This window comes from Opisthocomus hoazin, chromosome 10, assembly GCF_030867145.1.
Source record: "Opisthocomus hoazin isolate bOpiHoa1 chromosome 10, bOpiHoa1.hap1, whole genome shotgun sequence".
Taxonomy (NCBI): Eukaryota; Metazoa; Chordata; class Aves; order Opisthocomiformes; family Opisthocomidae; genus Opisthocomus; species Opisthocomus hoazin.
In genome coordinates, this window is record NC_134423.1 from 19,586,381 (window position 1) to 19,600,885 (window position 14,505).

Here is a 14,505-nt window from a genome sequence, read left to right on the forward strand (position 1 = left end):
AATTTCATTGGAAAACACACATAATGCTGCAGCTATAATATAAACAGCAACATTTATGTTCCATAATTATAGGTAGCCTAATCCTCAATGTCATATAACAGATTCATAAGAACCAAATAATCAGGATGTGGAAAAGCAGCACACTTAAATACCATGTTGTTTCCTCAAGAATGTTAAAATTATCTTGACCATTAGACTTGCAGAACATAAGAAGCATCTACCTAGGTACAAACTTAAGTGTTTGAAAAAACTGATACTTGTGAATAGAACTTAATTGAATTTGTTTTACCTGCTGTGACTCTTGCAGCAAGAACTTCAGCTCCATTCTTACAGATGCTAAACCACCACCTTGTGCCCCATGAAGACTACAATAACTTAGAAAGACTCTTAGAAGAGCTTGGTTCTTCTGCAGCCACCACTTCCGTCTTTCGGCATGCTCTCGTTTTGCTTGTAACCTACGTCTTTCTATCTGGTGCCTTTCATACGAACCAATGTCTGGTTTATCCATAATATCATCGTGATCAAGTAGATCCCCATTTACTTTGGTGTATGTTTTACAATAGTCCTTGCCCCCTGCGTCATGGTTGCATATTTCATGCATAGCAGCAATCTCTTTTTCAAGCCAGTTGTACAGCTGAAATCTGAGCTTTCCTCCATCTACTTCATAACCTGTAGCCAAAGTCCTCAGTTCAGTCATAAGGATCTTCAAACAGGCTCTGAACTTCAGTTGTTCAGCAATAACATCAACCTCTGCGTCTCCTGCATCAGTCGTCTCCCCATGTGGTGTTTGTGGGATGTCGGCATCTGAGGTTCTCTCATCATCTTCTCCATTCTCAAAATCAGATTTAGATTTTTTCATCATTATACCAACATCCTTGTCCTCTTCATCTGACCCATTTTTGTCTTCACCCCAATCAAGAGTAAGGGGCTCATCATCAAATTTTACTGCTGGCTGACTCCAGTCAAATTGCGCTGAGGATTCAACAGTATTTTCCAAAGCAAAAGTTGTTGAAATTGGCTTTGACCAGTCTATGTCACTACTTCCAGCACCATCCCTTAGGGCTTTGGAATCTGAAACACCAGGCTGTATTGGAGGACTAGATGAATCTTTCTCTGCAGGTACAGTAGACTTTTTTCTTACTTTTGGAATTTTGGAAAGGACTTCAAGAGCTAGTACAGGGCAACCCACTTTAAAATGAGCATTTGCAGTAGTGAAGAATAATTTTCTTTCTATAAGATTAATTTTATCATCAAAGCTTTTGTCAGTTTTTAGGCCTAAGGTGGCCAAAGTCCCTTCTGGTGAGCTGAAATATCTTCGGATGAGCAAAGGGTGGGTCCGAAGATAATTGTAAAAACTGAATACCACAGGATTGCACGACTTGACGATAGCTAAGGAATTAAAGATGAAAATGGCTTTAAAATGGTATTATTCTGTTTTGCATATTTCCTGCATTACAGAGATTTGTCAAAACACAAAACCAAAGACAGTTTTGGGTCTACTTGCCAAAACAAAATGAAAGAATTACTTATTCCCCACATAAAGATTAAAGGTATGAGCAGAAAGATACTAAACTTTCTCATTTGCCTTGCTGTTATATTCCACTTAGCTAAGCCTAAAAAAAGCTGAGATCAGTCAGGTAGAGATTTCCCCAAGGGAGGCAATATGCCACAGAAACCTATGTAGCCACCTGTCACTTTTAACATTAATCTCAGAAAAGGCAGGATAGGAAATTCCGATAGAACACTGCTAACTCCTAGAAGCAAAAATGAGAATTTAAGCCCACTGGAATAAAGACTAGCCAGCATTCAGTAGTACAGAGGTATTGAAGAGAAGTACCAAACAAAGGAGGCCTTCCTGACATTATCTGACATCAGAACTAAGTTCAGTATTGGGTGGCTGGAGAAAAATCCTTGGAAGAAATTGGAAAAAGATTTTTTTTTTTTTTTTTTAAAGAAAAAGTAGAAATTGAATGGGCCAGTACATAAGCCAATTAATGATTTCAGCATAATGGCATCTCAGGAGAAGGGACTGCATACATACACAGAAAGTATTTCTTCTTCTCTGCTTTGTCTTAATAGCTTTGTCCCATCAGACTAATGTTTCTCTCTTACCTGGGTTTTCGTCATCATCTTTAGGTGTTTGTTCCAATAACGTGTCCAGTGCTCTCGTGTAATCTTTCATTATCCAGTATGCAATGCTTCTCAGAAATGGATCAGAATGCAATTTAGTACAGCTGAACCCAGCTCCATCCTTATGGCAACCCAAAATCTTTTCATAAAGAATGGAGGTGTAGGTGACAGAGGTTTCAAACTCTGATTCGTATAAACGAGCAATAACCATAGCCAACTGGATGTCTTCCATTTTCTCAAGGCATACCTATGATAAGAAGTGGGGAAAAGGTTGCTTTGAGCAAAAGCTAATTCTTTAAAATAACAATGAAGTGAATAGCAATATATGTTTACAGAACAGATAATTTTTTTCTCATCATATCTGTTCTTTAAAGTATATATTCATCTTTGGGTCAAATATGCGGTAAGGGATATATAGCTAAGTAACGTATTTTCTTCTGTGTCTGGAAAGATGTTTACTTTCTTCTATTTCTGGAATTATGATATGTATAGCAGTACATCAGCATGTCAAAAATTAATATGGCAGAAGTAAAGTTAAAGATACGTAGCAGAATAAACATAACTTCCAACTTTCATGTTAATACATCACTGGTAAGATATTCTTCACGTTGTCTCATCTATAGAATTATATCTCTGAGGAAAATTCTTTGTGTTTTCAGGTAAAGACAAGCATCCTGCATATAAATAGGCAGGATAACTAAAGATTCTCTTAAGTCCCATTCTCTCTTGAGAGGTACTGCTTAGGTTATGATCCTGCTTACGGCTCTCGCCTCCCTTGTGGCAGGCAACATAACAGCTCCACTAAAAAGGGATCCTAAGGCTGCCTCAGAAAAGAACTCTGACTTTTTTTGACTTAATGTTGTAACAATAGGTCATGCAGAATAGCTGGAGGCTGAACAGAGTGCTACAACTTAACTGTGCTGATCAAACAGGAAGTTTTGCCAGAAGGGTCATGACTGGTATTCCCAAGCGTGCTTTCACTGAAGACTGATGTATCTGAACAATTATTTTGGCCTTCAGATCAGCTTCCAAGCTGCTTTTCACAGTAGTGTGGAGGTAAATGGTATGTCTGCAGGGCACAAGGGGGTCATGTATAGACACACCATATCATTTGTGCTGCCACAATTTGTGAAAAGGCCAGAGAACAGCTTGTAAGGATACAGTTACATAGTTCAAATTAGAAACTCAAACTTCATTTCTCAAAAGTGGATACCTCTATAGCATCTTTCAGTGAACCTGCTAGCAAAAAAAATGCAGCTGATTGTTCAAAGCGTTGTTTTCCCAACAAAGCAAAAGCGTTTTTTAAAGCAGCTTTGCGCCATCTATCTTCACTGAAGTTGTGGCTGAAAAAGGCAGTCATCTTTTCATCGTGCTGGGACCTGCATAAAGAAATGCAATGTATACAACTAATTATTACATAACCTTAGCATACAATCACTTGAACAACATCACTTTAAATTAAACTCTAATCTTGAATGAGTTCTGCTTTGCATTCCTGGTTCAATTAAGATTTAATCAAACTTATAGTTGGCAGAACTCACCTAAACAGACCCCACACCACTGCCTTTTTCTTCATAGCAAGGTAAAAAAGTGCAGCATCTAAGGCATCATTGTTCCTCTGGAATGAAGCTTTTGCAACCTGTAGTAAACAAAACCTACTATTATTACTGAAAATATAAAGGCTGCTTTTAGCTAGCCAAATAACGTATGCACTCTGTCAGGGAGGGTGGTCTAGAAGACTGTATTATTTCTATATTCAACAGTGATTTTCTATATTCAACAGTAATTTCTGTCTGAATGCTTTATTTATGTGACAGCTCTCATGACACTGTAAATGTTCTAGAGTCAGAAAAACAGCACTACTGCAGATATTAACCCCTCTCAGCCACAGTGGGACATTACAAATGTGCAAATAAAAATATTTTCTTTAAAAGTGTTAGAGTAACTCATACGATTCAGTGAAAATCCTCTTGCAATCCATTATTTACACATACTTAAGCTAATAGAAGTATTTCTTTAATGAACACTGTTTGGTTTTTGTATAGGACTCAGATGTAATTGCATTTGATATGGAGTACCAGGATAATTAAATTTTACTCCTGGATTCTCCGAGTATCCTGTAACTTCTTAAAATTTTTCTTTACAACAGATGATTTGGAAATTTACTAAACTAGTAAGTACTTCTGTTCCCTAGACATTTCAGAGATTGCATTATTTGTTGTAATTCAAAGCAAAAGCTAGTAATTATTCAAATCCATCGAACTTCAAGTTACAATAAAGCTGAAATTCTTACTAAAGTAAGGATTTAAATCTCACTGATACCTATGGGCAAGAGTTTGAAATATTATCTCAAAAATATATTGCGATTTATCCATTATTAGGCCTCCCACAGCAAGACTCTGCATACAACTGAGATTTGGTGTTATCTTGGTTTTACATAATATGGGTGCATATTTCTATAAAGCAGTAATTTTGTGACTCTTCACATGAGTAAAACTTGCATTTATTTCCCTTTCAGATCTTTTATGTTCTATAGAGTACTCTATTACAAAAAATACAAAATTTGCAAAGACTCTTTATATAGTTCTATTTATTTCTTAAATAAAACACACTACTGAACTCAAAGCATAATTCTCTGTTTCGTCTATATATATATATGATCTCATATATCTGAAGAGTATTTAATATGATCTTTAACATACTGCAAAACATGGTGTGGAGGGGGAGAAATTAGGTACTTCAGAAATAGCTTTTCCGCAGATCAACTGTATTATATCTCACTATTGAGTAACAAAATTTGTAAGCCAGGACTGCCAACATCAGCTGGCATAGAGAAAACTAGTTACGCAGTGTCCTGGCTGGGCTGCAGTACAAAGCAATCAGCTGTATACTAGCGGCCATGCATATCTGTTAAGGCATACCTAACAGTGTGTAACTACAATTTATAAGCAATAAAAAGTACCTTCTCAATGCATCTTCGGAGTGTGTTGATATTCCTGACCCACCAACCAATACCCATTGCTCTTAATTCAGACCACTGCGGGTCTCCCTTCTGGATAGCAGGAATCATATTGATCAATTCCTCCTCAGCCTCAGAATGAAAAGCCCATGCAAAATGGCAAGTAGACAGGCCTAAAGAATAATATAAGATACTAAAATTCAGAAAATTAAGACTGGTTAATAAGCAAACACTGTATGTCAGAGATGCAAAATGGGATCTCCAACCCAAGAGTCAGGTAGATCTGAGGTACTGTTTCCCTCAACAGGAAGCAGAGCTGCTAAAGGAACAGCTGAAATATCTTTTTGGTCACTAGGGATGTCCTCCCCTCAGTGCTTCTTCCATTCTTTTCCAGTACCCCATTCATAGAATAGTTTGGGTTGGAGAGGACCTTATAGATCATCTAGTTCCAACGTCCCTGCCAGGGGCAGGGACCCCTTCCACTAGACCAGGTTGCTCAAAGCCCCATCCAGCCTGGCCTTGAACACTGCCAGGGACGGGCCATCCACAACTTCTCTGGGCAATCTGTGCTAGGGCCTCACCACCCTCATAGTGAACGGTTTCTTCCTTGCATCTAATCTAAAGCTACCCTCTTTGAGCTTGAAGCCGTTACTCCTTGTCCTATTCCTACAGGCCCTTGTAAAAAGTCCCTCTCCATCTTTCTTTCAGGCCCCTTCAGGTACTGGAAGGCTGCTATAAGGTCTCCCTAAAGCCTTCTCTTCTCTAGGCGGAACAGCCCCAACTCTCTCAGGCTTTCCTCATAGGAGAGGTACTAAAGTTACATGGTGAAAGACCGAAGGAAAAATATTCTGTTATCTCAGAGGCAGATCCGTTCTGGGCCAGAAACCTTTCTGTCTGCTGTTTAGGTGGTAACTGCTTTCCTTGTCTGTATTTCTCAACAGCATTTACTCAGATCAAGCCAGGGAAAAAACCTGCTGTGATGAAAATACTAAAATACTCTTTAAAAAGTAAGATAAAGACATGCTCCTGTAAAGCAGTATCTTAATTCCTCCAGCAGAAACAAATAAATACATATACAATCTGTATGCTATCTAGTTGGGGAACTTATTCATGCCTCAAACTGAATGGGGCAGAATCTTTCTTCTATTCTAGAGCTATACATTTTTGCTATTCACAGTACATGTAAGGAAGCACGTACTAAACTTTTGCAAGATAAAGGCTGGAATAGATTAAAATCTAAAATGAATATGCAGAAAATGGAAATATCATGATACTATAAATCAAACATAACCAGATCCTGTCAGCTCAAGTGGATCAAATGAAAGTAATGCTTTGCTCTAAGAATTACCTTGGTGAAGCAGCTGAACTCGATACAGGGGTGGGAGAGATGTCAAAAGGCAGGTGTGCAGGCGCATAGCCAACAAATATCGTAAGCCACATTCATCTAAGGTATCTCTTCCTGTGAAATATAAAATACTGACTTTTGAACATGCAGGTGGCTACAAGAGGCATATATAAAACTTTTATTCAGGGTGTGAGGAATGAACATTTCTAAACTTGCTGAGAACCTGAACTACAAGTTAGTTATATATGAAATATAAGCAGAGATTTATATTTAAGGATTTTTCTCTCTTTATCTAATCTGAATAACTGATGCTAGCTTTCAGCTTTGTTATCCCAAAACACCCAAGGACTAAGTTTACCTTTGCTGAGAAGAATAAGAAGGTTAATTCAATAATATGTCAGTTACTAACCTGAGTAATTCTTATCTCTGTTCTCATCTAGTTCAGTGGTTGTCGTGGCCACAGTGTCTGCCAAAGCTACAAGGAACATCTGCTCCAGTCGAGTGAGGCCTGGCAGACTTGAGTGCATCAGGTGGCTTGAAAGGACACTAGCATGTTCTCGGCCAAAGTAAGTTGGACCATACTGTGACAGATTAATAACTTTGGATTTACTCTCCCTCTTTTCAGGCTCGAAATCAATGAAGTCATCAGTTGTAACAGGCTGAATCTGGAACAGATCTGAGTATTGATCTTCTGTCTTTCTCTTAGCATGATCTTCAGAGCCCTGAGGTATTTTAGAAGTTTCTTCAGAAACATAAGTGGCATCTTGATCTGCAGCAAGCAGCGCATATAGTGGCAGTGGGGGAATTGAGTCAATCTCTGTGTAGTCTCGAGTACCATCTTTTCCAGCTGTGATGGTATCCTTTGCAGTACTACCGCTTACACTAATGGTGCGAGAAAGATGGCGTTTAGGACCAGTTCCTTCTCCAGCTTCTGTGTCTTTAACTATTGCAACTTCTCCTGCAATACATTTAACTAAATGCGATAGAATGGCTTTGGCTCGGCGAACTTTACCCAGATCCATAAGTTCTAGTAACTGGGTTGGATGATATTGGGGGAGAGTGGGTGAAAGAACATGAGCAGCTTCAAAAAGGCCACCATCCTGAATTACAGTTGGAGTGCCAAAAACATCATCCACAACACTTGCCCCATCAATTACACTGGTCTTCTTTGCTATCAAGCTTGTTTTGAGTGTATCTTGTGTTGCTGAGTCTTCAGTAGCAAAAACATCACTTTCTCCATCACCAAACTTGACAGCGTGTTTCCACTGGGCATAAACATGCATTTCACAGTCCATTCCCACTACCAGTATACCATCTCTCACCCAGGACAGAGAAACAGGTAGTGAAGGAGTGCCATCTACAGATGATACCAAATCAATTGATCTAAGCAACACCCACTTTGACTTTACACCTTGTTTTATGCTACCACCTAGTGGTAAAGTAATGACAGCTACTCCCTCTTTGCTGCTAGTTTGATCAGTTACAATTCCTGAAAGTCTTCCGTACATGAAGATGTTGGCACCAACTCCAACTGTCAATATATGTGAACCATCTTCTTTTGATACCCAGTCCAAATGCACCAAATGTTTGATGCTGGGCACCAGGTAGTTGTCTTTATTCAAAAAAGCATCTGATTTACTGTAAACAAATAAATTACTATCTACACTGACCCTTGAATCAAGTACACTTCCAACCTTAACTAAATCATCCAGATGAATTGTCTGTTCCAAAACCCATTCTGATCCTCCTGTAGACTCACATTCAAGTATACAAACATGCATGGAAAATTCTTTGGAAACAAAACCATTATGCTGTATGGGTTGTTTGTATGCTACTGCAAGACGTCCTGTGTAAGAACAGCTAACAGCAACCGGCCTTCCTACTATGCTCACTGTGCTGCTGTTGTCTTCTCCTTCATCATTCATTAAAGGCCATTTTCTCCAATGATATGTTTCCCTTTCTTCATTTTTGCTGTTTAGGTCTCTCTCTACAGTACATCTCCAGAACCGCACTCTGTTGTCTGAACATGATGTTACTATCAGATAAGGTGCAAGGCAGACTGGGTATATTGATGAAGAACTCAGGTGACCTGAAGTTAGAACAAACATATTTACGTTTAGTAATATAAAGTAGAATGCCTATATGTTTAAGGCAGGCACAACGCTGTTTAACTACTGATAGAGAACTTTACCACCTAGTATTATTTTTCAAATTTGGAGTTGGGTAAGCCTTACAGCTTGAACATTACTAATCATCTGCAGTTCTGGTCACTATTCAGAGAAGATAAGCTGTAACTGATCTAATTCAGAGAAGGCTTGTTAGAATAATGAGAGGAATACAAAGCCTTAATCAGACAAGATTAAGGAAGTTAAGATTAGGTTCATGTAGCCTACCAAACCGAAACTTAAGGGGGGGTGGGGTGGGGGTGGGGGAGAGACACAGAAAGACAAACAGAAGAAGGGGTAAGTGCATCAGGTAAAATACCCACTGTATACCCAACACATTAATGCTGGCAGATGAACTAATGGGTATAAATTGTTCATTAATAAATTAAGACTAGAAGTTTCGTTTCCAACTATTAGAGCAGCAAGTTTCAGGAACAGCTTTCCTGTGGGGACTTGATACATTTATGAAAGGGTAACATGATACGGACACAATTATTTGACAGAGCTTTTTTAGTCCTGTGTTCCCTGTATCAGTAAATCAGAAAGTGACAGGATGAGGAGATGCATATATATATCCGAGGATATCTATCTATAATCCTATAAACTAGGAGGTAAATTAGTGGACCAACTGGATAGGAAAAAAAATATTACATTTACCTGCTGAAGGAGTTGCTCTTACTACTTCTACACCAACAGGAAGATCCAGAGGTTGGCTATACACAAGTCTGGAGCTCAGAATGAGTTTACTAGCAGTCTGAAGATTTGCAATTGATGAAGATCGTGGAATGGGACTTACACCAGGTGATATATCTGGAGAAGAATCCACAGTCTTTTGCTCAGGTACACTAAGCTTGTTCTCTGATGCAGAGGCTTCAGTTGGTTTTGCTGTATGTATAAAAAAATTACCAACAGTGTTAAAAAAAATGTTTATAAGTAAGGACAAGGCATGAATACCCTATAATCAGATTTATTTTTCTTAGCAGTGCTTAAGTTAGAAAATAATTACATGATGTGTGCAGGCTACATTAGTTTTATTGCATGCTATGACTATTTGTTTTAAGATACCCGTAACATTCTGAAATACTGATAGCTTAAAATAAAGAATCCAGTGCTTAAGTACATTACTTACCCTATCAACAAATTTTTATATTGCAATTGGTATAGAATGCAACCAATGTTTGTAAGGAATCTTACTGCTTCTATTGCATTGATAACTTTTTCCAAAGATTCCTGACTTTGAGGCTTCTGCTTGACGAAGGTGACATAATTTGTTTTAAAATAAATGACCAAGGCTTTAAGTTTTTTTTTATATTATTTAAAATAAATGCCTGTGTCTAAGAAAATTATAATCACTCACTTACCTAAGCAGGCTTGCACAGATTTGAGATGAAGATGCCACATTTGAAGAACAGAGCAGCCACCACTATCTTTTTCAATTACTACTAGGTAGAACTTTTCTGAGAAAGGTGGTGGACGATACCCTGTAATTGAAACATATTATCACTGTCATGAAGTTTAGGTTGAACATAAATAATTTTCAGTAACAGAAGACTCTCTAAAAATTATTGGTACTAAAAAACCTGTTTTCCTCTTTGAAAGAACTTGCTTGATTATAAACCAAAATATTCAAACAGTACCATTAATAACATAGAATCATAGAATATTTCAAGTTGAAAGGGACCCATACGGATCCTCGAGTCCAACTCCCTGCTCCTTGCAGGACCAGCTAAAACTAAACCATATGACTAAGAGCATCATTCAGACACTCCTTGAACTCTGACAGGCTCGGTGCCATGACCACTTCCCTAGGGAGCCTGTTCCAGTGGCTGACCACCCTCTAAGTGACGAAGCTTTTCCTAATGTCCAGTCTGAACTTTCCCTGATGCAACTTCATTCTATTTCCTCATGTCCTACCGCTGGTCACCAGACAGGAGATCAGCACCTCCTCCTCTGCTGCCCCGCTTAAGGAAGTTGTAGACCGAGATGAGAGCACTCCTCAGCCTTCTTTTCTTCAAGCTGAACAAGCCAAGTGACCTCAGCCGTTCCTCATAACGTTTGCCCTAGAGGCCTTTCACCATCTTGGTCGCCCTCCTCTGGACGCACTCTGATAGTTTGATGTCCTTCTTATATTGAGGTGCCCAAAACTGCACACAGTACTCGAGGTGGGGCCACACTAGTGTGGTGTCAAGTGGGACCATTACCTCCCTCAACTGGCTAGCTGTGCCTGATGCTCCCCAGGACACAGTTGGCCCTTTTGACTGCCAGGGCACACTGTTGACTCATATTCAACTTGCCATTGACCCAACCCCCCAGATCTTTTCCTGCTGGGCTGCTCTCCAGCCTCTCATCCCCTAGTTTGTACGTATAATCAGGATTACCCCGACCCAGGAGGAAAACCTGGTGGTTGCTCTTGCTAAATTTCATTTTTTAAATTGAAACTTTGTTTGCCTATGTCTACAGAAGAATTATGAAAATAAAGAGACTGACTTACAGACAACCCGAGTATTAGTGGCAAAACTAATTTATTTGATATATTTCCCTTCCCAGTCAGTTCGAACTACTTTGCTAGATTGTAAAGGATCCTTTCCACCTGCAAGCTTTCTGCCTTTTTCTTTTAAAGTCTACTACCAAATTCCCCAGTCACTTTCTGTTGTATTAACGTGGAAGTCAGATATATTTATGTATTGATGCAGAAAATATACTACTTTGTATTTTGTACATATATTTATGTATAACATACAGCATTTTGAAAGATGGACTTTGTTATAGAAGTTACAATGTTTCACTCTAAGCAAATCAGAATGCCCTTGTTTGATACTGTGTCCTGGATTTTGTTACCATGTAAACAACAATGTATATGAGCAACATGAAACAGCCCTTTTACTGAATTCTACAGATTCTCATTAAAAAGGAAACTAGCATATGCCTGCGAGATTTCAATATTCTCCAAGAACATTTTTGGTACCTACTTTATTCATATTAGTTACTTTTATGCTATACCTTGTGATGGCTGGAAAAATATCTCGGTTTCCTTCCCTTCTACATCTTCCTTATGTGGTTTGTATCCCAAAATGAAGTCTTCTTGGAAGACATGAAGCAATTGTGTGTTTGAGCCACACTGAAATATTAAGCAATAGTTGTGCTTCCAGAACAGTACAGCAACATTTTATTCTAACGCGTTTATTTCTTTTGTGCAGTCTAGCTACCGATGAGGATCACTTTCTTTTACAATGTTGAAAATTATTTTAATGCATCAGAAAAACTAAACATTTTCCTCTTACACTGAGAACAGCATATTCTAGAACCTATTGTTTGTACATTCAAAAAATTTCAGAGATCTACCATGCTAGACAAATTCTGTAATAACATTTTTGCCGCAGTTATTGACAGATGAATTAGTATCTGATTGGTTTTTATTTCTTTAGGTCTTGAATAAATGACAGTGGCAAAAACTTTTGGACTTTCATCCCTCTTCAATGGGAAGACATATCTGCAGTGAATTGCTTGTGAAATCTAAAAAACGGAATGAATTGCAAGTTTTCCTTCTCTCCGATATCTCAACAGCTGTCCTTCCTGACAGCAACAGATTTCTTTGCAGTACCTCTCTACAAAGGAGGCTGCTGGCAGTGCAATCCTTTCCTGCAGGCAAGGAAAATATGTCCCCCAAAGACAGTGATGGCAAAGTTTTCATGTTCCAAAACACCCTCTATTTTCCAGAAAAAAAAAAAAAAAAAACAGAAAGAGAATATGCCCCATACTCATCTATAAAAATTTCTAGAAAAACATTTGGTAAATCCGAACTTAAAATTGAAGATCCTACATGATTAATACTTAAAAGACATGGAAATTTATTGACAAATAGAGAAATACGTCTTTATATATGTCATAAACATCCAGATGTCTAATTAGGAACTGGTGAAACACACTGTTTTCACATGCTGCTTCCTAACAGAAAACAGCACTGGAACATGTATGATCAAAATAATTGTAAGAACAAGGTGTAATAATAATACCTCCTTATTGTTTCAAATGTATAGCTGTATTAGTTAACAGATAAATATTTGCCTTACAAGACAGACAAAAAAAAATTGAAGTCATACATGCCTACGATTCCTACATTTTGGAATAGTTGGGTCTAGTTTTTAGGTATGGGCTTTTTTAACATTGTTCATATTTTTGTTTGTTTGGATTTGAGTGGGTATGCTATTTTTTTCCTTTAAATTATGATAGTTTGTAAATCAGTCTTTAGTTAAGTCTTATTTTAGTCAAGATTTATGCTTAGAAAATATCGTTACACTCTGACAACAGGCTTTGAGCTCCTAGCAGCTAAAAGAAACTTGTCTGACTAAAATGTTCAAGGTATCTCAACATTCACAAAAATTCAAGGCAGTCATTATCACCATAGAGAAGTGTCACCTCTTTTACTCCTTTTCAACATATTAGGTTAATTAACAGACAAATCTATTAAACACCTTTATGTGATACCCTTAAAGAGTTAACCATTTATTTACTTTGTTAGTTATTGCATCGAGTTCAATAATGCATCCTGGTCGAGCAGTCGATTGTTGGCTCACAATGTTAAACACTTCCCCAATAAGTTTCTGAAACACAGCAAAATGAGAAGAGTTAGGATGTTTTTCCTTCAGACAGAAGGAAATTGCATTTCCAGTCATTTACAATAAACCAATGCTTTAATTTTCCTCATTGGCATAAACTGTAACAGACTTCTTCCTGTTGTCATTTTGGCATTTATGAATAACATGTTTATCAAGACATTTGCGCTGTTGCGAATCAGCAGCTATTCATGGGGATAGCACACCAGTTTTTATGGAAACTAAATGTTGTTTATTCAAAGATTTATCCATTCGTAACGTAACAGAAGAATGGAAAAAAGGAAAGATGTGCTTCTTTATACAATAACAGTGCAAGGTCATGCTTTACGTTGCTTAAAGCCACAGAAATGAAAGATAAAAAGGATGAAAAAATTACTTATTACAGAAAAAATAAAAGCTAATATTACCCTGAACAATAACCTGCTCTCTGATTCCTTCCTATCCTACCATCTCTGCCCTTCCTCATATTTAGATGTAACTTAGGTGGCTACACCATAAGTCTTGCTATTCTGTCTTCACCTTCCCACTTGCTCTTGACTCCCCTCTTTTGAGAAGACAAAGAAAGAAATCCTATTTTTCCTTTCCACACCTGCTACAAGTTGGGGAAACCTGTCAGGGAAATTTTGTTTCAGTTCAGTCACTTTTAGTAGTAAGAGCTGCATTTCTGTCTGCTAATGTTTACAGACAGCTGCAAAACATGTAATGATACAAGGTATAATGCATAAGTCCTTATACACGGAATGGCACAAAAATTACACAGAACTAAGTGAAGACAAACCACTGTAGGAGGAAAAAGAAGTTTCCTTAATTAGTTTTATTTTAATACTTTCAAATCATTGCTACATAAAACTTACAGATGATTCTGGGTCAGATAACTCATCTAGAAGTTTTCGTGCATCTACAACGGCTTGATAGAGTCTCAGGTTTTTGCCATCCGATGCAACAAAGCAAGCACTAGCAGAGTTGCAGTATGTACCTGTGAAAACACAAAAATTTCATAGTTAAAGAAAAAAATGGCAGTCAAATGGCATCAGGTAGTTCATTACAATCCACTTCATAATATCTGAATATAGTTATAATTTTCATAAAGTACTGAAGCAAAAAACCTAAGCAACTGTGTGCATTAAAAGACCTTTATTTGAATTTTAAAATAACTCCCTTTCTGCTCATTTGTGTAACTAAAACTCCTCATAAAGTTGAATAATCTGAACAGAATTCTTGTATGTGTACAAATATTGTTCACACATGCAAGAACCAGTATGAAGTACACCTAAGGGAACACTGCCATTCCTT

At 37.8% G+C, this 14,505-nt stretch overlaps 1 protein-coding gene across 2 annotated transcripts in view; it reads right to left on the reverse strand.

Annotated features, from left to right (window-relative positions):
• The window catches only part of DMXL2 (Dmx like 2), a 56,545-nt gene that overhangs the window by 20,070 nt on the left and 21,970 nt on the right, over positions 1-14,505 (reverse strand). For both annotated transcript variants that reach the window (XM_075432009.1, XM_075432007.1), the window contains exons 13-24: positions 14,067-14,188; positions 13,111-13,200; positions 11,600-11,717; positions 9,961-10,080; positions 9,257-9,484; positions 6,844-8,523; positions 6,438-6,548; positions 5,093-5,262; positions 3,672-3,769; positions 3,344-3,509; positions 2,113-2,377; positions 290-1,389 (exon numbers count right to left, since the gene is read on the reverse strand). In XM_075432009.1, coding sequence (XP_075288124.1) covers positions 290-1,389; positions 2,113-2,377; positions 3,344-3,509; positions 3,672-3,769; positions 5,093-5,262; positions 6,438-6,548; positions 6,844-8,523; positions 9,257-9,484; positions 9,961-10,080; positions 11,600-11,717; positions 13,111-13,200; positions 14,067-14,188 — 4,268 coding nt within the window. The remainder of the gene's footprint in view (positions 1-289; positions 1,390-2,112; positions 2,378-3,343; positions 3,510-3,671; positions 3,770-5,092; positions 5,263-6,437; positions 6,549-6,843; positions 8,524-9,256; positions 9,485-9,960; positions 10,081-11,599; positions 11,718-13,110; positions 13,201-14,066; positions 14,189-14,505) is intronic.